Here is a 24,018-nt window from a genome sequence, read left to right as displayed (position 1 = left end):
ACTCGCTTACTTCCTGCTTGGGTACTGAGAGTGCGTGCTTTGACTGGCTGCTGTTTTTTCAGGAGACGAGCAAAGAATAGAGACAAAGAACAGGAGTAAAAAGAAAGATACAAAAGTAAAGGAAGACAAAGAGGCACACCAGGCATGGTGCAAAAATTCACCCCGTGCTGAAACAATGGAACAAAGGTGCCAGACACATTTACGGCATTCGCTTTATGATATTACCTGGGGCTACAACTAAACCACTGACTCATTCCTCTCACCAGAAGTGCTTAATTGGAGCTGTCATGTCAGGTCAGACACGTGTTGATTTGAGAACTGGACCCCGAGATACAGAAGGATAAACACGGGTTGAATAACTGACAGCTGCAGCGCAGCATGTGGGAAGTTGAGATGGCTTTATGGAAGTGTTTGAGATTTCATGCTGATACATTTGAGATTTTTATTTGTCTTTTAATGGAGCTCTGCATGTGTTTGCTTTGTTGTTAAGGTGTACATTTGCATACCCTCTAGCTGTGTGTATTGACAAATCTGAGTTACTAGCTTTTTTTTGGAAGTAGACATCAGGTTAAAATGTGAAACCTGTTTTTTTTGGGGGGGGGGTGTTGCCGTTTTGAACTAGAACTTCATTTTTCTTTAAGCTCTTTTGCTGATCATGTTTTGAGCCCGAACAAGCAAGCATTATTTTGGCAGGTCAGCATGGAGCACAACACACACAAATAAACAAATATTCACATCTATGGTACGACTTTTCAAATTGTCTAACCTGCATCAGCGTTGCGCCTTTCCCGGAACCACATAGACAAAAGAACATCCACATGATAGAAAGGCCTTGGCAGCATATGAAGGTCAGGAAACAACACTCACCACTGAGCCAAGTTCTCTTTGTACCTTTGTGCCAAAATTACTGCAACCGAAGTAAATGCTGTCAATTAGAGCTTTTAATAAAGCTTTTAAGGTGCACAGTCTAAAACAAAACCATTCCACGTCTTCTTTACTGATTCTATGGATGAATATATACCATAAATGCTTCTTCTACATGTAAAACTACATTTCTTTTACAGCTCCAGCCAGCAGAATGCCAGGTTTAATAAGCTATTGGGTACAGATGCTGTACTCCCACTCTAAACAAAACATGTCAACCAATACAAAGATATTCATCACACAAAGAGGGACTGACAGCTGTCTGTCAAACCATCAGGCTTTGGTCATCACCTGTGATTGGCCTGCCAACAGATTTAATACGATTCCTAGTTTTCTTGACATTAGGAGAATTGCAATTTGAAACATCTATGAGAGAAGGAAAAATTGCAAAAAATCAGAGCCAGCTGATGGCTTGTCAGACAATCAGACATGTGCCAGAGAGCGAACAATGCCACCATTAAAACATACAAAAACTATTTGTCGAAACCCTAAACCTTCCTTGAAGAAAACAATGAACCCAGTCTAAGCGTGTACATGTGTTTTTGCCAAAATATGCCATGTAATTAAATTTGAGTATTTTCAATCATTTTGTGAGCAGTTCAAACAATACAGATGACATTAGATAATTATAGCACTTTATTATACAAGCACTGGTGGACAAGACAGAAATATCTCAAAAATTGTGATTTGAAGGGTTTGAGATTTGTGCAAAGAGCCCTGCTCTATCAAAGAAATGTGATTGGAAAATAAATCTTGAAAGATCATTAACGACGAGCACTTAAACGTTTGGTGACATCAAATGGTAGGAAAACAACAGTACAACTCGCAGCTATGTTTGCATATGTGAAAGTAAGAGCATTTACACATGCACAATGCAAAGGGAACTCAAAGAATTGGGACTAAAAAACTAAAAAATGAATGCAGCTCTGGACGGGAATAAATGTTGTGACATTGCATTGCAATTTTTTGGGAGCACAGACAGTGTACAATGATAAAAAAGAAACAGCTGTTAAACCATTACTTTTTTAACAATTGCAAAAACTTTTCAATAACCTTTGTTAGGATCAGAACCTGCTCGTTACATCCAGTAGATGTTTGCATAATTAGTCAATTATGTTTAATTTGTGCAATTTAATGTCATGTCAATCCTCATTGGAAAAATCTTGTGGTACAAAGTTCACTTAATTCAGCAGCGGTGGAGTCAGTTATGCAGCTATTTATGCAATTGGAATGCAAATCGTCTTTGAACACAGGTTAGCCATCCTTTTTTCCACCACTTCAGAATGACACCTGACACACACCTAAGCCCAGACGTGAGTAAAAAAGCTCCAGAAATAAACATTTCAACTACTCGAGCTATGATTGACTTATCTTTCTGAATTCTTGAGCAGTCTAAAAATGGTCCTAGCGGCTGTGACAGATGTGGTGTGCAGTGAGAGGAACATTTAAGCATGCCAGTTTCATTGCATGCTCCAGCTGCAGCGTGAGTTGCTCTGAGCTGTTTATGGGCCCCCAAGGGAGGGCAGAGGAGAGACCTCTGTATCAAAACAATTCGACATCTACCAGGAGGTGTGACATAAACAACAAAGTTCTTACCCTTCCCCTGTGAGTCCTCCTGCCAGCCAAACCACCCTCCACCCTCCGGTCCACACATACACACACACACACACACACAGTGTACACAACACACATGAGCAACCCTTGCAATCTCACCTCTCCCCTTCTTCCTACCACGTATCTCCTGGAGAGAAGGGAGCATAAAAAATGAATGGCTGCCATATGGATGTGGTAGGTTGCATAAGAAGAGGAAAGCTACTGGTGTGGAAAATCAATTCCGCCAAGCCACCGACATATAGCTTCGATTGGCTAAAATAGCCCACATTAGCCTGTCTTGTCATGCAAAGCTGAGTGTGGAGGTTGGGGAGAAGGAGAGGAATTTATGACATGAGTCCGGAGTCATGTATGCACTATGCTTCCAATTCCTCACGTGAATGTGTACAATCTCCATAGTAACTTTACCCGTTAGCTGACACTTCTTTCGGTCCACCAAAATGTTTCTGCTGACTTTCTGCTATCTTCCCCCATAATTATCACTTCAAGCATACAAGCACAGAATCTAAGTTCAGTGTCCTTCACAAGCAATCTCCAGGGCTTCGAGTGTCTTCACAGGGAAAGTACTAGGTACAGTGTTGGTATAAGGTGGAGACTCAGACTCTGTGCTGTGGTTGTGCTCTCCAGGGTTCAATTACCTATTATGTACAGTGCTCAGTGTGGGATTTCTTTTCATGTTTGTCTCTGCAGGTATTTAGAAATGTGGTTGATCTCCTAGTGCCCTGTGATGTGTAGTTTAGCAAAGCTGCTTGACACAGAGATATTATACATCAAAGCTTCACAGCTCAGGGAGCAATAGATGGAGAGAGCCCCACACAGGATCCAAAATGTATAGTTTTTAGTTTCACCATTTTTTTCTAAGGTGATATGATTTACCTGCTGTGTATAATCTGCTTCATATATATTGAGTTGTCAAATAATCTATGCAGGTGCAGATCCCACATATTCACAGAACTAGTACTACTGCTTGCATAAGCAAACACACCTGGACAAACTAAAAGAACTTGTTTTTGTAAGTGACTGAGGCTAGACAGGGAGATTTTCATAGCCATAGCAACTCACTGCATGCTATTTGTTTACAAGATTTGGCAGCAGTAATAAAACAGTAAGAACTAATCACTAATTCCCAAATGAATCTAACCTCTACATTATTTATCACTCATGCGCAGAGATTGTTGGCCCGGTCTGTCAAGTCATCTTCCCTATTACCGAGATATTAAATGTTCTAATAAAGAAACCATCTTCACCGGGAAACTACATTTAAGTGTATTTTCTTTAATTTACTTTGGACCGAAGTAAACTGAGCGCTAAAAGTTTCTTTCATTCACTCAAGCAGCAGTTATTCAAAGTTGGCCTTCAGCTGCCAGCAATAGAGAAGGTCTAGACACTTATATTTATCCTTGCTCTTTTTGGACAACAGCATATAAATCTTGACCACCCCTTGCCGTCCAGAGAAGCTCGCTGCTTCTGAATTTCAATAGCTGAGTCTGGTAAAAAGTTCTACTCAGATTCTTTAGGAATTGATTGATAACTGTCACTCTCATTTAACTGTCTAAATTTTAAAGCAAGCAAGCGAGGATTTCATTGTTGGAAGAGCAAAATTATTTAACAAAAATGCCACTAATAACATATTCTCCTGAATCTTTATTCAAAATAATTCAATAAGTATTTCCTGTATTATAAAGGCTTGAGATTCACATATGTATGTCTCATCATCAAATCCACAGCAGCAGCCACTTCTTACTTTGGCTTCTCACAGCTTCCTCATAAGCCATGTGAATGAAAAGCACTCCAATATGGGACACACAACACACACCTGGTCAGACTGAGATACAGAGAAAAGTGGCATCTTCATAGGAGCGGTGACCACGAAGATCATCTGTCTCACAAGTTCGGGCCCTTCTCTGCACTCTGACTTGAAGTAAGTTGATATTAAATAGGAATGGATGAGTCTTTTTATATACGGCTGTCAGACAAAACTGTTTGGTAAACAGCTGCAGGCAGAGATTTGTATTCTTCAAGCAGGAGCAAAGTAGCTGGAGTCTGATAAAAAAACCTTTGACTGAATGAGTTATAAATGGCTACAGGTTAGCTCACCACGAGCAAACGTTCAGAGAAATGAAACTTACTCTGGTGGCAGCTTATTTAGCCCAAAATCATATAAACTTACAGCTACGTTTAGATTTATAACAAATTGACAATTAACACATTGACTGACGTTTCTAACTGGTGGTGCTGAAGACATACAGAATAGGCTGAACCAAAATCTACAGTACGTAAGTAAAAAGATTCCACCATAATTATATCATGTGCTAAATAAAGGAAATGGCTTTTTCTAATTCATTGGATAGCTGTAAAGCAGTCAAACAATTTATGTTCACTAGATCAACAAAAATAAATAAATAACTCATTACGGGCCAAGGACTTGAAGCGTTTGATTCTATAATCCAACCTTTGATTAATGCAGCTGAATATTTGGTTCTGTACTGTGCCTTGGGCAATTTCCCCTCTCCAGAGAAACCAGCTTCATTTCTTGTCTTGTTACTAAATGAAATGAAACTTGTTGCAATGTTAGACTGAGTTGTGAAGACAAGTTCACTCGTGTGGGACCGTGTGTTTCTTACCTTGCCAATGAGCCTGGGGAAGGGGGCTCTCTGGTTCTCGGTTACAATCATAGGAGGAACCAGCAGGGATCTCTTAGATCTGTATGTCTGCGTCTGGCCTAGACCCAGGATACTCTGCAACACAGAGAAGAGAAACCATATAGTTAAACAACAATCATTACATTTCTCTGAGAAAATTCCTTCATACAATCTTGTTCGGCAATGACACTAAAGCCCACCAATGGCGTCTGCACACAGCAAGCAGTCGAGTATGTGTCTGAAATGCTGAGAATGTGTTTGAACGAGCTACAAGTCACTCTTTGAGTGATTCCTAATTTTGATAGCAGTGTGGTATGTACTATTTGATTAGCAATGCAAAGCAGCTGAGCACCTGTGTCTGCATGTGCTTAAATGTTTGAGAGGAGAGGAGAGGAGAGGAGAGGAGAGGAGAGGAGAGGAGAGGAGAGGAGAGGAGAGGAGAGGAGAGGAGAGGACTATTCTCAAGGCAAATATGTAATAACTGTATCCTTTGCTTTTACTGCAATTTAATTTACATTCTTTAATTCTCTATTCAGTCGGTATGGTAAATGAGGACAGGAGAGAGGAGCAGAGAAAAAAAAAAAAAACACAAAGCATTAAAGCAAGAGCAAAAAAGATTAAGAAATGAGAGATGACAAGGTTTTGGCGAAGCAACTGCAGCGTTCGTGCAGGAGCCAATCTGAAATGTTATTTTTTTCCTCTTAGGAACACAATAGCATAATCTAATTCTATTTTCCACTCCCCTGCTGTTGTAAACAAAGACATGGTTGTTACTGTATAATAGTCACAGACTTTCTCCTCTCCTCTACACAGTTAAGGCCTTTCTGCTTGGATGTTGATGTAAATAGTATCTGTCACTGACACAATGAACAGGAAGCTGGAATCCTGGCTGCCAACATGGAGGTGATGACCTACAGCGGAGGACAGTCTGCTGACTGTCTGCACACCTGGACACAAGCCGAGGACAACCAACACACACACACACACAAACACACTGAAAAGTATTTTTGTCTAACAGATTACGCAGTCCCTTTATTAAAACCATACACCATAAATGATTATAATAACATAATTACACAGGACCATACAGTATATAGACTATATAAACTGTCTGTGTGTTTGCCCTGAGTGCAATTACAGTTTTAAAAGCACTTCAGCACTGGTCAGTGAACCATTCAGGTTTTTTTTTTTTTTTTTGTAACAGATAAGCATATTACCAAAGAGGAGATTTATGAATGTAGTGTGAGAGGACATGAAGTCAAGTTAAGATAAACATATTACCTGCACAGAGAGATAATCTGCCAACTGCTTCCAAAAGAAGGCTAATCTAAGCACAGCATCAGAACAGGTCGATGGTATTATTTTTCAGAGCAAGATCTATAAAGGATTTTATCTGCAAGCTTCTAAGGTTTAATTATTATTTCTGTTTCTTTTAGACTGCAATCACATATCATATCTCTTTTAATCAAATCATGTGTTCTTCTGAGTAAATGAAGGTGCCCAGTTAGAAATGAGCATTTTATACACAGGTTAGTAAATCATTGGTCTGTGGTCCTCCACTTATGTGCTGAACACTATTTGCATGAAGGAGTAACGTCAGTTCTATTACAGACAAAAGTAAAAATATGGCTGTGCCATCATGGAAGAAAAAATCCGCTAATGGAAGAACCTGGTCATTCAGTATATTCAGGTAGTCAGCTGACCTCATTCTTTGGTCACATAACTTTGCTGAACCTCGACCTGACCCACTGCAGCAACCCCAGATCATGGCACTGCCCCCACAGGCTTGTACAGTAGACACTATGCATGATGGGTGAATCACTTCACCCACCTCTCTTCTTACCGTGATGCTCCCATCACTCTGGAACAGGGTAAATCTGGACTCATCAGACTACATGATCTTCTTCTATTGGACAGTTCTTAACCCAGTTTTAATAGTTTCATCAATCTCCTTAGATGTTTTGTTTGATCCATGTCAATAATTTGACCCTTCTGAAACAGATTAACATCTTTTCCACGACCACAGGATGTGTCTTCCAACATGGTTGTTTAAGAAATGAAGCTACTCACTGCATCAGTTAAGGTTAAATAACTTGTTGCCAGCTGAAACATAATCATCCATGCAGTAATTATCCAATGGGAGGCTCTTACTTATTTGCTTAGTTAAATCCAGGTGGTGACTTTTTTTTTGGACAGGCAGTGTTATTGGTTTTCTTTAACATCAGATAAATGAGAAACCTGGCTTCTGTGATCAGGGCAGGGGATCAGAAAAACATGATTTCTCCAACAAAAATGCATATGCATGACCAAAGTCTGCATAGTAACTCATTACATGGCCCAATCTGCGTTTTTAAATGAAGTCTGTCCAAAATACTACTAAACTAACTAGGTCTTTAGAAGTGTAAATATGTCGCCTTTCTAATTATGTGCTGGGAGATGGAAATGTGACGGTCTTTCTGCCAGTCTGGTCTGATACACACACACACACACACACGAAAAAAGAAAGTCAGGAAGCAGCATTTTCAGTCACTATACAGTTAAAATCTGAGAGGAGAAATCAGATTACTTATTTACTGCATGTACTGTATATGTCCACATAAACTTATTCCCCAATTACGTGCATTTATTGATTTCTCTGAGTAGCATAGTTACTAAAGTGCATGTAAATGATGATGATGACCTGTCTCTAGCAAGCTTGTGCATTTGTTTACTTTGACTTTTTCCCCTGTCAGGGCTCAGACTGACAGCTGCTGTCACTCAAACACAGACGATGACATATTTCTCCACAGGCTTTGCTGAAAAGGAGCATTTTTGGTGTTTCCCCAAAGATGATGCTCTTTTTTTTTCCTTGTATAAAATGCCAATCCATCTATGTATCTACACATCCATCCATTAGCTATACTGCTTCTCCTGTAGAAACGTGACTCAAAAAAGGAAGACAGAATGTGATTTTACTTGGACACGTTCAGGCTTCTTAAGACTAATGTCTGATCTGCCCCAAACCAAACACCAGTCCATTGCCCAAACAAAGGCAGTCACTAAAACTGTAGAGAGAAATGACAGAACAATGACAGTAAAAGAAACAACACAGCAACACGCCCTACCATTGAGCCCTGGTTAAAATGAGAACACAGCCTTGATATAAAAGGGAAAAAAAAAAAACGACCTGAGGTTTTTGTGGTTTCATTTGCAATGCAAATAGTCTCTTTTGTCCTTCATCTTTTATAGCACACTGTGCAACACTTTATTGACAATGTGCAATGTGTGTGTGTGTGTGTGTGTGTGTTGTGTGTGTGTGTGTGTGTGTGCAGGGCACTGTTTACGTGTTTACTGTTCACACTGCTGTTCTTGGCTGACAGGGACTCTGGCACCACTCTCACCCCTGTCAGAATGACGGAAAGAGAACAGGTAAGAGGGAAAACTGAGCAATTTGTTTACAGCACTGTGCTGACACTCAAACGTCGCAGTGGACACTCACACCACTAAGCACCTCACACCTTCACCCCTCCCAGCTACCAAGGTCAGAGAGAACACAATGAAACAGTAATCATAAACATAACCCAACCAAAACAAACCAAAGACACACTAAGCGGTCTCTGAAATGGCCACTCTTATCAAACCCACTGGGGGATGACCTTCCAAATGTCAATGACAGAAATCTAAAAGTGGACCTGAAGCAGTTAAACAGAACACTGCACAAAACTGTGAGAGATTAAATGACCTATTGTGTGTCTAAAGAGCAGTGTGTGTGTGTGTGTGTGTGTGTGTGTATACTGTATGTGTGACCAGTTCACAAGCGAGTTGATGCACTTTTAAGTATTGCCTGTAAAAATCCAAGCTGAGTCTGAAGTCCAATGATGGAGTGCATCAATCCCATCATGCACAGGACTCAGCTGTGCGAGATGTGGAGGAAGAGAAGAGGAACTGGGAGCCTAACAGGCAGTGTGAAGTATTTTTAGTGGCTGGATATAGGGACTGGTGACAGTTGTTAGGGCTAAGATAGATCATGCTGTCAAATCCAAATCTTTACTGAGCTGAGACACAGTGGATATGGTGGGAGAGCAGTTGCTTTAAAACCTATCAATGTTCTGCAGGTGGATCAAGGTGGCAAGATGAACTGATGTTCAGCTGGATACAGACCTTTGTGCTGCCCGTTGATGATGGCTCACCACAGGGTTTTCTCGGAAAGATAACAGTCCTACTTTCTTCTCCTTTTTGCTCACCTTTTTTTACCCACCACTTTGCAGCTCTGCCCTTCTTTTCTCCCACTAAGCAACAGTTATCCTTCTCACTCTCTCTCTCTTTGCAGTCTGCATTTGTGATAAATAGTGTCCTTACTGCTTGGTGACACTATAAGAGAAGGAAGCCATGAATCTTTAATATGTCCTGTCCATAAATTACTCCTGCACCATCAACCCTGATCCAACCTTAATACATTTGCTTCTTTCTCCGTCTCTGTCTCTCAAATTAACATTAGCGCTTTTCAGTGCACTGACTTGAAAGGGTCAGGACAAAAAAAAAAAAAAGTCTTGTAAAATGTAATATACTTTATCAGTGTAATAAAGTGGAGGGTCCATGTGCAGTGTCCAGTGTTGACATGCATACTGTACAACAGTATATGTGTGTCTGAGTAAAAGAAAAGGAAGATGGAGCCTTTGTCATTGTCATTTAAACACAGTTACTGTGGCAGCAAAGTCACGTCCTTGTCCATTCGGCCATTTTCACTCTCACTGCTATATTGAGAAGTGCCATTACTCATTTCTGACAATATGTTGGGGACCTGGTGAGAAATGGATAATATCAAGGCCAACATCGACCACTGGTGACGGGGATGTACAGCTATTCAATGTGGGATAAACTCCCGGATATGCAGCCGGGTCAGGCAATCTGTCAGATCTGCTAATACACGGTTACGCTCACTTATGTTAGTGTCAGCAGTATGTGTATGTACAAAACAATAAATTTACACCCGTCTGGCAACAGCAGTGTGGGCGTTGACGCCACAATATGTCACACTTTGTTAAAGTGTAATCAACGAGGCATAAACACTTTTCATTTTAGTCGGGCGAAATATAGCAAGACACCGATGACGGATGCTTATTTCAAATATGTAATTACCTGAATGAATTAATTATTGTGCCAAAGTCATTTTAAGCATGTGTACAATCTCACCTGCAGATAGTGGCGTGGAGTGTGCAGTGACATGAATCCAGACCCGTTTCAAAACACCTCATTATAAAATGAAGTCATTCAAACCTACTCAGAATAGATGTTAATTTACCCTAATTACACAAATAACACACAGAGGAAATGCTTAATCCTATAGCTTATTTCCATATGGTTCACCTGTGCAAACCAAAAATGCAAGGTATTAATTAAAAAAACAGCTACCATTAAAACCATTGGTGAAACTGAAATCACTCTAAAATCCTCACCGTTCTTTGATGCACCACTGCAGGGAGGCTTTTAATCTGTATTTATACATCTTCGTTTTTCACCCAACCCCGCTAATATATTAGCCGTTTTGATAATCAAGAAACTTTTCTTCTTTTTGAAATCCATTTCTAAAATAATGTCTTTGTTATCCTCTGCTGACCTGAAAAAGTCGCGCATGTGATGATCCATGTTTCCCTTGACTTCCATCACAGTCAGACTCGTCTCTCATCTGCGGCACCCGGGAGGGAGGCTTTTAACTAAATCTACGGGACTGGAGCATCGTTTTCATAATCTAATTTTAGCTTCTCCGCTTCTATTGTCACCTAATTTTAGGATTCATTCCTAATTTTTTAAAATACGAAACTGCTGACCTTTAAGACTCCTGTTACCCAAACTGGAGTAAAACCACCCAGAGCAACACACGCTTTAAGGTTGAAACTGAATGCTGTATTAAAACTGTGCAATGCTGAGAGCCTTCCTTCTTCAGAGACTACTTTTAAATCACTTGTGTAAACAGACCTTTATGAAGTTGTTTATACCTAATCTGTTTCACTCCTGTGAGGGACTTCACGTAGAGTGAAATCAGCTAAAACATTTAGCTTCCTATATCTAAGATTTATTACATCCCTAAAGGAAAAAAAAAACTGTACAAAATCAATTTGGCTATTTGCATTCAGCATTATGAATAGTGGATTACTGACATATAGAGGAAATTCAGGACTATATCCGCAGACGAAATGACCAACACTAAGCTGATGGGATTTAAAAATGAAGGTGAAAAATAGTCACCAGCTGAAAAATGATGGGCTTGTTGGTTAGCCTTTTTAATAATGATAATCAAAAAACCATTAGACACAAGGTCTTATCAAATGCAGCTCAGGTGCTTGTACCTTTAATGCCAATATATTCAAACTGTCATCGCCGTCATCTTCATTGCCAATTACCTTCTAATACCTGTCATGTTGTATTCCATCATTATAACACTTCACTTGATCTGAGAGGAAGTCTTTTTACAATTAGCCCAGCTTTAAAAAATATGTATATTGATACACTGAAGGTGAAGATTTGTTTTGCTGCTCTTGTAAATTAACATGACATTAAGCTTTTTGGTTTTTCCTGCAAGACTCGCACCCCCACGCAGAAAAGCTAACAAAAAAAAAAAAAAACGTAAGTTAGCAGATGTATTAAAACCATTTCAGTAAAAGATGGAGGGTGAGGAGGAACTAATGTGAAAGAAACAGACAATAGACAAAGGCAGTAAACAGAATTAACAAATGACAGCTACAGAACACGCAAAGGAGAGATAGCGTGAGTGGGATGGAGATGTATAATGTGAGCTGTTGTGCTGTGGTTGCAAGATGTCACATCTTAGTCATCCCCAGAAAGCCTTACCGAACACTGAAAGCTTGGTTAGAAAAAAAAAAAAAAAGAATCTATTTGCCACTGCAGGATGAGGATTTTGCTCAGGATGCAATATTACATTTCATTCAGTGCGCGAAAATGGATGGAACATAACAAAAGGAAAATAAATAGGCTTTTGGACTCAGATTATTTTGCTTCTTATCAGTTGTTACATTTGAATGGTGCCTGTTTATGCCCCCCTGAAGGCAGGAAAATGTTCTGCATAACTGTTGTTGTGCACAAACCAAAACAACACGGAATAATACACACAAAAAAAGGCCATATCTTGGAGCATGCATTTGTTAAATTGAAATGCATTCTTCCATTAATTCACATATTGATCGGCTGCAAAAAAATGGGGAATAAATTACTCTTTGAATTCAGAGTTTTGCTCATAATAGGAATCATTCATCAGCCACTTCTCTCCCTCTGGGCCTGTGTTACAGCAAACTAACAGCTTGCACAGAGGAATTAAAAACTGATTCTCTCCACCTTCGCTCACAGCATTTATCAATTATCACCAGCCAATATTTTCTGCCACAATACCATTTGTTATGCCAATAAATTCACCATGGGATGTTTCCGCTCTGCTTTAGAGAGGAAACAAAGGGAGATTTGGGCAAACACAAAATCTAACTCTGACAGGAGCATAGAGAGAGAGATTTCATTAGAAAATGCAATTTCAAAAAGAAACCCACTCTATATTAGGATAATTGAAAAAAAGGAAAGAAGCATCAAGGTATCTTGACTACTACAAGACTCTCAGATTGAAGATTTAACACTCAGCACCCCATTGCAGGCAGTGTTGTCAGCAGAGCCATTCTGCAAGTCAAACCCCTGGCTTATTGAAACACGTTTTTAAATAAGTCATGAGTTAGTTACAGATTCTTTAGAAGCTGCTGCAGCTCTGAGCGTGTGTTTGATGGGCCACTTGAGACGATGCAGAGGCGCACAGTAGAGGAGTGTGGGGGGTGGGGGGTGGGGGGACTGCAGGATATGGACAGAGAACAGAACAATAGATTTTCTAATGATATAAGTCCCAGAGCTTGAGCAGCTTCAGCAGATTAATTGATAGTGAAATAATGAGAACTTTTAACTGGCCTAGCTCACTAGAGGATTCTCCCTCTCTCACACTACATGGGAAGAGCTGGCTGAAGATTAGACAAGCAGGCCTAAGGCTGGAGGGTCACTGACTTGATCTTTACATCCAAATAATGGGGCGGGCAAGTTGAGAAGAAGAAGTGTATGAATTAGGATTTATGCACTTTGTGTGTGTGTGTGTGTGTGTGTGTGTGTTTTGCAATTAAGAGTTGAGAAAATTAGGACTGGTGGCAAAAAACTGTTCTGCAAGGCCAAGTCAATCACCTGACCAGAATGGAACTAAGTGTGTATTTCACTTCCTTCAGGCAAGACTAAAAAATACAATAAGAGCAAGCAGGAAGTGAAGACAACTGCAGTAACGGCCTGACAAAGCATCACCAGGGAAGGCATCGAGTGATGTCTGTGGGTTTGAGATGTCATGATTTGCAGCCGAATATTAAAACCGACATGTTAATTGACCACGTTAAGTTGTCCAAAATGTAAATGTTGAGCCTGTAAAATGGTGTTGGTGCACAGAGCCAAAGCAAGGATGTAAAGATGAAACGAAACTACAGTAACTGTATCAAGCACTGCTGATAAAGCTTGGTGGTATACTAAAAAAAATACAATCAGTGGTTTTTGTTGTCCTGGAAAGTCATGTACCTCCACTAAAGGACAAATACAGGCAGATACAATTTGGGTCTTACTGTAGGTGGGTTTCTTTATATAGCTTGTTTATATTTTATTTGGATTTCCAAGCCGCTCATGTTATTTTCTCCATCAGGCTCCATTATTGCAATACCAACAAACAACGTGAGTCAAAAAGTACCAACATTACCCAGAGAAACATTTCAGCTGTTTAGGTTGCCCTGTAGGAAAGTGTTTCCTTTCCTCCTTCCCTCCATGTGACCTCAAAATGTGACTAATGGTTAGAAAAACATGAGGAGAGGGAAATATATGCACATGCTACAAAATAGAACTACAATTTGCCCTCAAAATTGATTTCTCGCTCGATAGTTTATCAAATATTAACCATTATTTCACATAGAAAAACTACAAATTTGAAGTGGTTCACAAAAAATCATAGAAAGCAAACACTCACTCACACATACACACACTCACTCACACAGAGAACAGACCAGACGGTCACATTAGCCACTAGAAACTTCATTTACCACCACATAACTTGCCAAGGACTAATTCACTTATGTCCTCAATGTCTTGCCAAGGTAGCACCCATGGTCTAGCTAACTAAATAAACGATGTTGAGAGGCACAAACAAATGAACACCACATCATGCTTAAAGGAACGGAGGCCTTCATTAAGCTCGGGACTGGAGGAATGGTAGCAGCAGGACACTGAGCAATGACGCAGGAAGACGGATGATCTCTGAGAGGGGAAACAGTGGTACCTGAAGCCCCTGGAAACTTTTCCTAATCAACTTAGTGTATTTGGACTAAACAGAGGGGGGGCTGGGGTATATAGAGAATATGAATGAGAGACAATGGTGTTTATTCAGGTGCACAGACATTCGTAAGGCAGTCAATTTGCTGGCTACAGAAACGGATTTCTGTAGATTACACAAACAAAGGGCCACATTTGCAGAGAAACAAAGCTCAGCGTTGGGGTGCAGGCTTACTGGCCAAATTCCCATATAATTGGAACTGGCCAGAGCAATTCTTCATACACCACAACCTGCTGCAAAAACATCTGAGTTGTTTATGTTACCCTGTAGAAAAGTGCTTTCTCCCCTCATCTCCTCCATATGACCTCATGCATGAATAATGACTAAAAACACGAGAAGAGGGAAATGTATGCACATTTAGATGTTCACCAAAGTTTAAGTGGGTCTAATTGGTCCTTATATACCAGACAGACTCAGAGCATGTGTAAAGGATATGTGAAACCCCTTTGCAAGTCTTTTACTTTAGCTGGCATATTGCAGAGGGGGCTGCATCTTTAGGAGAGCTAAACTGTTTTAAGTGTCAATGTTCTATAGTCTAGACTGTCAATCATCAATCATAAAGTCCACAGGAGTTAGTGCTCAAAATGACATTTCCAATGATGGCAACAATATTTTTATACAGTGGGTAAGTCAGAGCAGAGCAGCAGCTGTTCCCGTGGCCTCCTTCAGCGGTGAGCTCCTTCTTATGTGGTTCTCTTAGTGATGTGACATCAATCACCTTCTCCGTGTTCTCCTTCCATATGCACAGTATCTTTCTACTCAGTCTATGTTGCAACCGCTTGTTTTAAAATGTTTTTTGTTTGTTTTGTTTTTTTAGCTTGAAATAGAAAAGAGTAAGTTTGTCACTTTCCTTAAAAGTTCATTTGGTTTTAAGGATTATGGATGTCAGTGTTTCCTCCACTGCCTATAGCTTCTCTAAGGTGATGCAATTAAGTTAATTGATGGTAATTAACTTCACAGCACATTTATGAATGACTGCCATTCATCAGCATCAACATATGCATGAATGTGACTGACAGCAGAGGATGGATGTTAAAGTTTCTGATTTTTAATTGAGATCAATATTGTATGATTGTTTTGTGAACGACACCCGGTAACCAGTCTTCATATGTCCAAGTAAACTTTCTGTGTTAAATTCCCCATCTCGTCTTCTCCTTTAAAGGAACAGTGACACATTGTGGAAGGTAAACGTGTCTTTTTTTTACTTCATCACCAGAGTTTTGATGGGAAGATTGATTCCACTCTCATGTCTGTAAAGGAAAATTGAAGCTACTGTAGTGAGGGATTTGGCTGGCTTCGGGAGTTTGCACCAATATGCCATGTCTGGTCAGGACACAGAGATTGAAAGAGGGTTTATAAACCTTTGCTGAAGGCTTACGGAGTCAGGCAAAAATTGCTAACAGACCTTCAGTTATACCCCCACACTGCCACAATATAGGAATATGGAGTGTGTGTGTCTGTGTGTGTGCTTGTGTGTGCAAATGGATAAATGAGAAGCAGTGCTTAGAGTGCGAGTATGAGGTGCAGACCATTTACCATTTACTAATTATTATCTCTTAACAAGTAACAATTAACAAACCATATAAACATAATCTATTGTGTGTGTGCAGAGGATGTTGCGACAGTTTTTAACACTAACTAGCAGAGATTATTAACTCAGCATAGTGCAAACTGGAAACAGGGTGAAACAGCTAGTCTGTCCAGAGGCAACAAAGTGTGATCACTACAGATCACTGAAATATCATTCCCAGTAAAACTATATTACATTAACCTTTTAGAGCTTTAATGAAGCATAAGCTTTTCAATTTGGAGAAGGTGTACATTAAGAAAACACCCACAAAACCACATAATCATCAATCATTACTCACCCTGAGAGTGTGCGGTGACCCAACAGGTAGACCAGAGAATTCCACTTGTGCCAAGTCGTCTGCATGTGCACTGACCCCGTGGATGAACAGGACTGGTCCCCTGTACAGGATGTCTTGATGAGAAACCAGATTAAGATCCCCATCCACGTGGAAGCTAGGATGTGACACGTCAAATGCCACGTCTTTGTTCCCCGCGCAGTCGTCAAACTCAACTGGAAGAAAAGCACAGATCGAGTAGACATTAATGTCTCTACTCCAAACGGTTTGCAAACAGAGAAGAAGCAAAATCAGCCGTGAGACACACAGCGAGTGAGGTACGTGCCGCGCTGTAAGAACTTGAAGGATTGCCAGACAATTCACAAAATCAAGTATTTCTCAGATATAAACAGATGCCCTGAAGATAAACAAATATCCCGAAGAAAGAGTACAAGGTTTGCAAGAGCTCTGTCAGCTGGGTTACGATAAAACGCCAGTGATCTTGATTCACAGCCTGCTGCAATATTTATGTCCCACAGCATAGCAACATGCTATGCGTTGTAGACTTTTTAATACATCTGGTTTGCTTTGGTAGCACTGTTGCTCCAACTAAAGTGGTAAGTGGTTGCAAGAGAATGGATAATGTACAGTGGAAGAAAAGTGACACCTTCGAGTTCTGTGCACGTGATGCGTGCACGTGAGCTCGTGTTGTCTGAGATACCACCAAGGGCTCTGCCAGCTTTGATCCATCCTGATCATGTTCATCCTCGCTTTATCTCTCTCACACACTTCCCTCTGTGTCGCGACATGATCCCCATGTCCTCCCCCACCCTCAGCCCTGATGATCCTCCTCACCCTCATCCTTCTCCGCTCTTTACCTCGACCCCCCTGTGATGCATCCCACTGTTGCAGAGGGAGGGTTTCCCAGAGGAAGTCGGCACACATGGACATGTTGATTGATTGTTGATTAAAGCAGCAGCAGTCTAAAAGTGCAGGTTCCTTAGACATGCGCTGGCTTATATAAGTCTTGATTATTTCCATAGGAGTTTTCCAAAGAATGGCAGGTAATTAGAAACATGAGGTGCTGTACAACATATTCCATATGGTCATCACTATTAACGCAGCTTCATGTGTTTCGACTGGACTGGTTAAGTCTACATAGGCTATTAGTTTTTGCACAATAAAAAATAAATAAAAGTCTACATAAGGAAGACTATGTTTCTCCTCTCCTCTGGGACGAGGACAGAATGCCAGGCTGTCCTATATGATTTGTTAATTATGGCTGTGATGCTTTCAACTCAACATAACAAAAAACTCTGTGATGGCTCAGAACCAGCATAAGGAAGTCCTTTGCAAAAGATCTCTCCCGTCGTTCACATTGAGGACTGCGAGGCCATCTTTCTGAGGAGGAAATGTGTTTAGATTTTATCAAGTTTCTCAGAGAAGCTTGTGGATCAGTGGTCCCTTTCTGAAGATAAGGCACAGCTCGCATCTACAGTGCAAAGGCCGTAAGCTCTCTCTACTGAACCAACTCATTAAAACCTGAAAACAATATGATGTAACTGCTTCTATGTTACAAATGTTCACTGCCTTACAAAGACAATGTACATCAAATACAGTAAAGTTTGATGAATATAACTAATTAGAAGCCATGTGACTTGCAGGATAAAAAAAGAGGGTGGCAGCTGTACAAACTATTGAATTTGTACAAAATAAACACACATCAACTAGCGCATTGCTTGAATCTCAGCCAAAATCATTTTTGTATATAGTTTTGGGGAGCTACTTTTTCTTCAGGCAATATATTCTTAATTAATGTTCAACATTTTTAACAATGACCATTTATTGGACTCATACTTAAATGGCTTCTCTATATCCATGGGAAGAAGCTGAGCCACATTATGGAACCACATGCTTTCTTGATATCACATTCTATTTGACCAGCGTCTCTACCACCAATGCCTAAACAGCCATTAGGAGAAGATTAGAAGAAGATAGCCCCCTCACCACCAGAAACAGTCTCAAGTCAGACCCGATATGCTTATTCCTGGACCTGTGTCTGAACACCACCTTCCTTACAGACAGATACATGGCTATATCACGGCTTTGCCAGTGTCACGCATTGGTTCCAAGAAGCGGAGAGGAAAGCACTTAACTCATTCCCAGGAGTGGCACTGACCCAGAGGACGCCAACATCAAGTTCATCAGGGAAGACATCAAAGAAAACAGGCTGGCCTTTCTGTAGTGTGCAATCAACAAACAGGTCAATGGCAGCCTAAATTTACAGGAAACCCATCCATATGGACCAGTATGTGCTGTTTGACTCCCATCACACACTGCAACATAAACTAGGAGTCATCAGGACCCTAAGCTATAATGTGGAAAACAACTTATTGTTGGTTTTCCTCAGTAAAAGGGGATAAAATGTAGATTGATGAACGATTCAAAACAACTTCCTGGAAGACTCTCACCTACTCCTCCCATTCCCGGCACCACTTTACATTGCAGAAACAATGGCTGCATATCTGACTTAACCTCACATCTCATACATCTACACATCATCTACATCAAAGCAGCACAAAAGTAAAACTGAATATCCATAGCTAGTACTACCTTAAGTGTGAAAATCAATAGACTGAAGTCTATCAAAGCTCTCATTTATTACACTTAACCTTTCTGACTGTTTAGTCTAGCTTCTTCTATCACTCACACTGGCAGACATTTTAAAATCTTCCCTCTGGACAGGATCGTTTCCTGCCATCTGGATGAGGGAAAGAAGAGAATAGCAGAGTGATGAATAGAGGAGTGGTGAAAAAAAGAAAAAAGAAAAGGACATGGAAGGCGAGGCTACAATGGACACTGAGGGAGAGCTACAAAGTCAACAACCTCCTCTCGAGGGAAACAAGGCTCCATCTCAATATTCAACTCTCACTTCTAAGCCAAAGCATGAAAGATGTGTTCATTTCCATTCCCATTACAAGCCTCAGATTTATTTCAATAACATGGACGCGCTCTTTAGAGCCTGCAAATTGCAGCGCCAAACAGTGTCAGTGGCATTTCAAAGGCAGCCAGAGAGTGTTTGATGGTATTCTAATGTTGTCAGGTTTTGGGGGATTTCAGAGGAGAGCATGGTGAGCTGGCAGCTTTGAAGTCAGGCAACAATGACAGAGCACAACTTGCCCCACTCGCCGCCGCCGCACACTTTCTTTCTTCAGCACGCTGGCGCAGGGTTGAAATAACTGTGCACAACAATGATTAGGGTCGCCAAAATCCCTCGCTGATGACTCAAGAGGAGAAACGGGGTGGGGGTTCAACTTTTTCCTCAAGTTTGTCATTCAAGTTCTTTTCAGGCCAAAACCTCCCGTGGAGCCTGTGAGTGGCAAATGTTCCAGAAACTCTGTGATCAAGCGCCATGGTTACACTTTAAGCTTGATTGTCTATTCCATCAGCTTTGATGAAAAAACACTGCTTCAAAATTCTCATTTAAGGTGGCAAGAAAAACATATTACGACACCTAATTGAATCTGCACAGCAATCTACACCTTTTTTGTTAAAACACATTTTGCATTTTACAAAATTACAAGCAACTGTCAACGTGCGATTCCTCTGAAATTTAATATCAAATCCCTCAATGACGTTATATAACTTTTTTACTTCAAGAACTACATATAAGCTTTGTACTTGTCATGTCAGTTAAATTTCCTCAAAGATCAAAACATTGGAAATTGTGCTAACAACCTACACACAAAACTACAATCTTGATTTTCTGCCTCTCATTGATGAAGAAACCTATTTTGACACCCAACATTATGTAACTGCATTTACATTACTCCACTCTCTCAGGTACTAAAGTTTCCCTTTGAGGTGTTTTGAAGACAATTTTCTGTCTTGCAAGTAAATGTCAAGTCTCCAAGATGGGAGAGATGGGAATGAGAGGTGTAATCTCAAAGGTGGTGTGTCTGAGCTGATAGTTGCAGTGTGTAACCAGACAAGAAATTATAAAAAAAAAAGGAGGGGGGGGGGGGGGGGTTGGAAGAATACCATTTTGAAATAATTATCTGGCATTAGAGCGGGAGCTGCTTTTGAAAATGTATTTACAACCCCAGAGATTCCTCTCACAGAGCATTGTGTAAGACCCGTTATTTAGGTTCAGTGGTAACAAGGCTTTTCTGCCACTATAACCAATCCCACCATGTCAAGTTGTAGGATTGCTAATCATCATCTACAGTAGCGTGAAAGTGTGTGCGGTTTGTCAGTGGAAGTATGGTCTGTACTTACTAACATTTAAAGGTCAAGCAAGTATCTACTGCACCTGGTTAAATATTTCTATCCTTTCTACCTTTAATACATTTATATTCTCCCCCTTCTACAATGTCATGCTCTACAGTAAGTGGCTGAGTTCATGTTTCAAGTTATATGTATTTTTCACATAGATTTGTCATATATGTATGTTCCCAGACACACTTGCATTTTATAACGGGCACATTTAAGTGTTTGCAAATACAACCTGTTTACATAAGCTGGAATTATTCTTCTCCCAGTTGCATGTAAGCAACAGCATGTTGACACATGATTCATTTATATAATCGATTATTATATCTATAGATTGGGTATATGTGATAGAATCTAACTGAATTGTAAAGCGAAGTCAATATTTTCCAGGTGACAGTGTAAAAACCACTGTATCTGTGAAACTAAAATACAATTAAATCCTATGAGCGGGTCTTATGCTTATAACACCCATAACACTAAGTAGGTATGCAAAGTCGTTTACTGTATTCCTAGAGCACAAGATGTATCTCCATAGATTTACAGATGAAAAAACAGTCCATACATTTGTTTCTTCTAGACTGGACTACTGTAACTCTTTACTAATAGGATATCCCAATAGTGTCTTAAAAAGCCTCCAGTTAATCCAAAATGCTGCAGCCAGAGTTCTGACTGGAATTAGCAGGAGAGATCATATTTCTCCTACGTTAGCTTCTCTCCATGGGCTCCCTGTAAAATCTAGAGTAGAATTTAAAATCTTTCTCCTCACATACACGGTACTTAACCATCAAGCTGCATTATATCCTAAAGACATCAAACATTAAAGACATAGCACCGTATTATTCCCGCACTTCACTCTCAGCAGCACTGCTTGTGGTTCCTAGAGCTTCCAGATGTAGAATGGGAGGCAGAACATTTAGCTGTCAAGCTCCTCTCCTGTGGAACCAGCTCCCAGTTCAGGTTTGGGAGGCAGATAAATCTTATAGTTCGAGTTGGCTCAGGTGAAGCTGAACCTTCTCTTACTTATGCTGCTGTAGACTTAGACTGCTGCACTAAGCTCCTCTCTTCCACTCTCTCTCTCAATTTATATGCCACCATCGCCCTTCATTACGTTTGTGTCTCCCTCTCTGCTTCTGAAGGTATCCCCGGCCTTAAAGCGGTATGTTTCCAGTGTGCAGTTACTGGTCCTACCAACCTGCCCAGTTTTTTTTTTTTTTTTTTGCTGCTTCTTGTCTTCTCTCTTGCTGAAGGAGGTGTTTGTTTAGTCTGTAAGGTTTTAATCTTACTATGTTTTTACCCACATATCTGACTGTGGGGCATGCTGTGAAGAATAACCTTTTTTAAAGACTTTTTTTCAAAGAAAGTATTTAAATGTGTGTATTTAACTTTTGACGAGAATAGAAGTTAAATAGAAGTAGTTGTTTTTTCTTTGTTTTTTTGTTTTTTTTTTAGCCACAGTTCCTTATTAGTGTTTGACATTTATTGTTGTTGTTTAGAGTTGTTCTGTGACATGGTGTACAATTCATTTTAGCGAACAGAAAACAGCTAGCTAATTATAAAACATGACGATCCCCTTGAGTGTTCTTACAAATAGCAAGGTTATAAAATGCCACCGTCAACTCATGCCCCCGGAATAAAATTCCTATTGTTAGCGTTTCATTATTTTTATATTAGGCTACAACAATACAAACTGTCAAAACAGTGGAGAAGTTCCACTGTGCAACGCTGACATTCTCAAAATTATTTTCTTGAGGTTCAAAGATTGTGTTGAATCACCAGTTTAAAAATGTGCAAAAGCTGATTATGATAAGCTGGCACTTACAAAATAGATCAGTCACTTACAGCTTAGCAGCTGAGTCATTCTACAAACTATACTCAGTGAAAGCTATCTGGAACCCCAGCCGTCTCATTCAAATCACAATCGCCATCTTTCACCATGAAGAGCTTTTCTCTGTTGATGCTGTTGCTTAATGCACCAGTGTTACTGGTAGTGATCTAATATTTTTGGCTTGTTATTTTGGTCTGTGAGGCTTATCCCTGTCACTTGTCAACATCTGGCGATGCTTTTTTCTGTGCTGTTTTGTCTGCTGTCTGTTCCTTTGTGAGCACACCGAGGTTCTTGTTTCACTCTTTCAGCTACAGTAAATCAGTAAAACAGACAGAGATGAGAGACTGAGTGAGAAAGTAAGAGAGAGTAATTATGGTGAAATAATGAGGGCCAGCTCAGTGCTGTCTCACTTGAGGCTCCTGGTGATCTTCTCCTTGTTATCTCCCTGAGTTACAGCCTGTCCACCATACCAGGGCAAGAATGCCAGGATACTGCCGCCGGACAACACACACAACCACAGAAATCTCACAAAATAATGAACCTAATACTAGTATCACACTACTTAATTGGAGTCTCATTTAAAACTGACACCAGAGGTCCTATCTAGACCAACAGTATTATGTGATCTATCTAATAGTCACATTCAGTGAAACTGTTAGTCCAGTACTTAAATATGCTTGTGTTCATGTCCCATCTTGATTATGGCTGCCACACATCTTCATTGTCTCATCATTATCTGCCATTTAGACAAGCCCAGGCTAGGAGCTCTGAGAGGCTGCATATGGTACCAGCAGCACTAGCAGTGCTTTAGGTTACCATGCTGGTTAATATACATGTAGCTAATAGGTTTGCTAGGTAATGTTTATCATGTGCACAATCCGGATGTTAGCATGCCAACTTTCACCAGGATTGTCATTCATTTTGATTTTCAGTGGTGCTGCATGAAATGTCTGTGTACAAAACTAAACCAGAGCAGGACAAGAATAGTAAAAGTAATGGTACAAACTTTTACAGCAAGCCTCCTAAAACAGTTATTCATCAGTCATTTATTCCCTTGGATGTGTGCAAGGTTTACGACAAATCATCACATAGATGTTTCACAAAGTAAATTTAAACCATGCAACAGGAAAAGTCAGGGGATAAAGTTACAAGAATCCCTTAGACGATGTGGATATTTGCACCTCTTGGAGAAAGAAAAGACAAGAAAAGTCAGGGGAACTCCAGCGTTTTTACAAATGATTAACCGGAGACTGGAGAATGTCTGTACAAATGTTCGTTGTAACCCATCCAATAAGTGTTTCTCAGTCTAGACCAAAGTGGTCCAGAGATGGACATAGCCATCCTGAGCTGTGCTACTAGTATGAGAAGAAATTGAAAGAACACATTGAGGGAACATAGAATGAATTGTGTGTGATGATCTCCCCTCAGGTCAACAGGCATCAACGCAACATCCAGCCCTGCATTTTAGTTTTGGTCACTATGATGTATGTGAAGTACAGGTAAACTTCCAGATGCATT

The 24,018-nt window shown here is 40.2% G+C and overlaps 1 protein-coding gene across 2 annotated transcripts in view; it reads right to left on the bottom strand.

Annotated features, from left to right (window-relative positions):
* cdh13 (cadherin 13, H-cadherin (heart)) overlaps positions 1 to 16,556 on the bottom strand; it is a 168,284-nt gene extending 151,728 nt beyond the window's left edge. For both annotated transcript variants that reach the window (XM_026364668.1, XM_026364669.1), the window contains exons 1-2: positions 16,428 to 16,556; positions 5,160 to 5,273 (exon numbers count right to left, since the gene is read on the bottom strand). In XM_026364668.1, the coding sequence (XP_026220453.1) occupies positions 5,160 to 5,210 (51 nt within the window). In that variant the 5' untranslated portion in view covers positions 5,211 to 5,273; positions 16,428 to 16,556. The remainder of the gene's footprint in view (positions 1 to 5,159; positions 5,274 to 16,427) is intronic.
* Positions 16,557 to 24,018: the final 7,462 nt, after the last annotated feature.

Source organism: Anabas testudineus, chromosome 6 (genome assembly GCF_900324465.2).
Source record: "Anabas testudineus chromosome 6, fAnaTes1.2, whole genome shotgun sequence".
In the NCBI taxonomy this organism is placed as follows: domain Eukaryota; kingdom Metazoa; phylum Chordata; class Actinopteri; order Anabantiformes; family Anabantidae; genus Anabas; species Anabas testudineus.
This window is presented reverse-complemented; position numbering and strand designations above follow the sequence as displayed.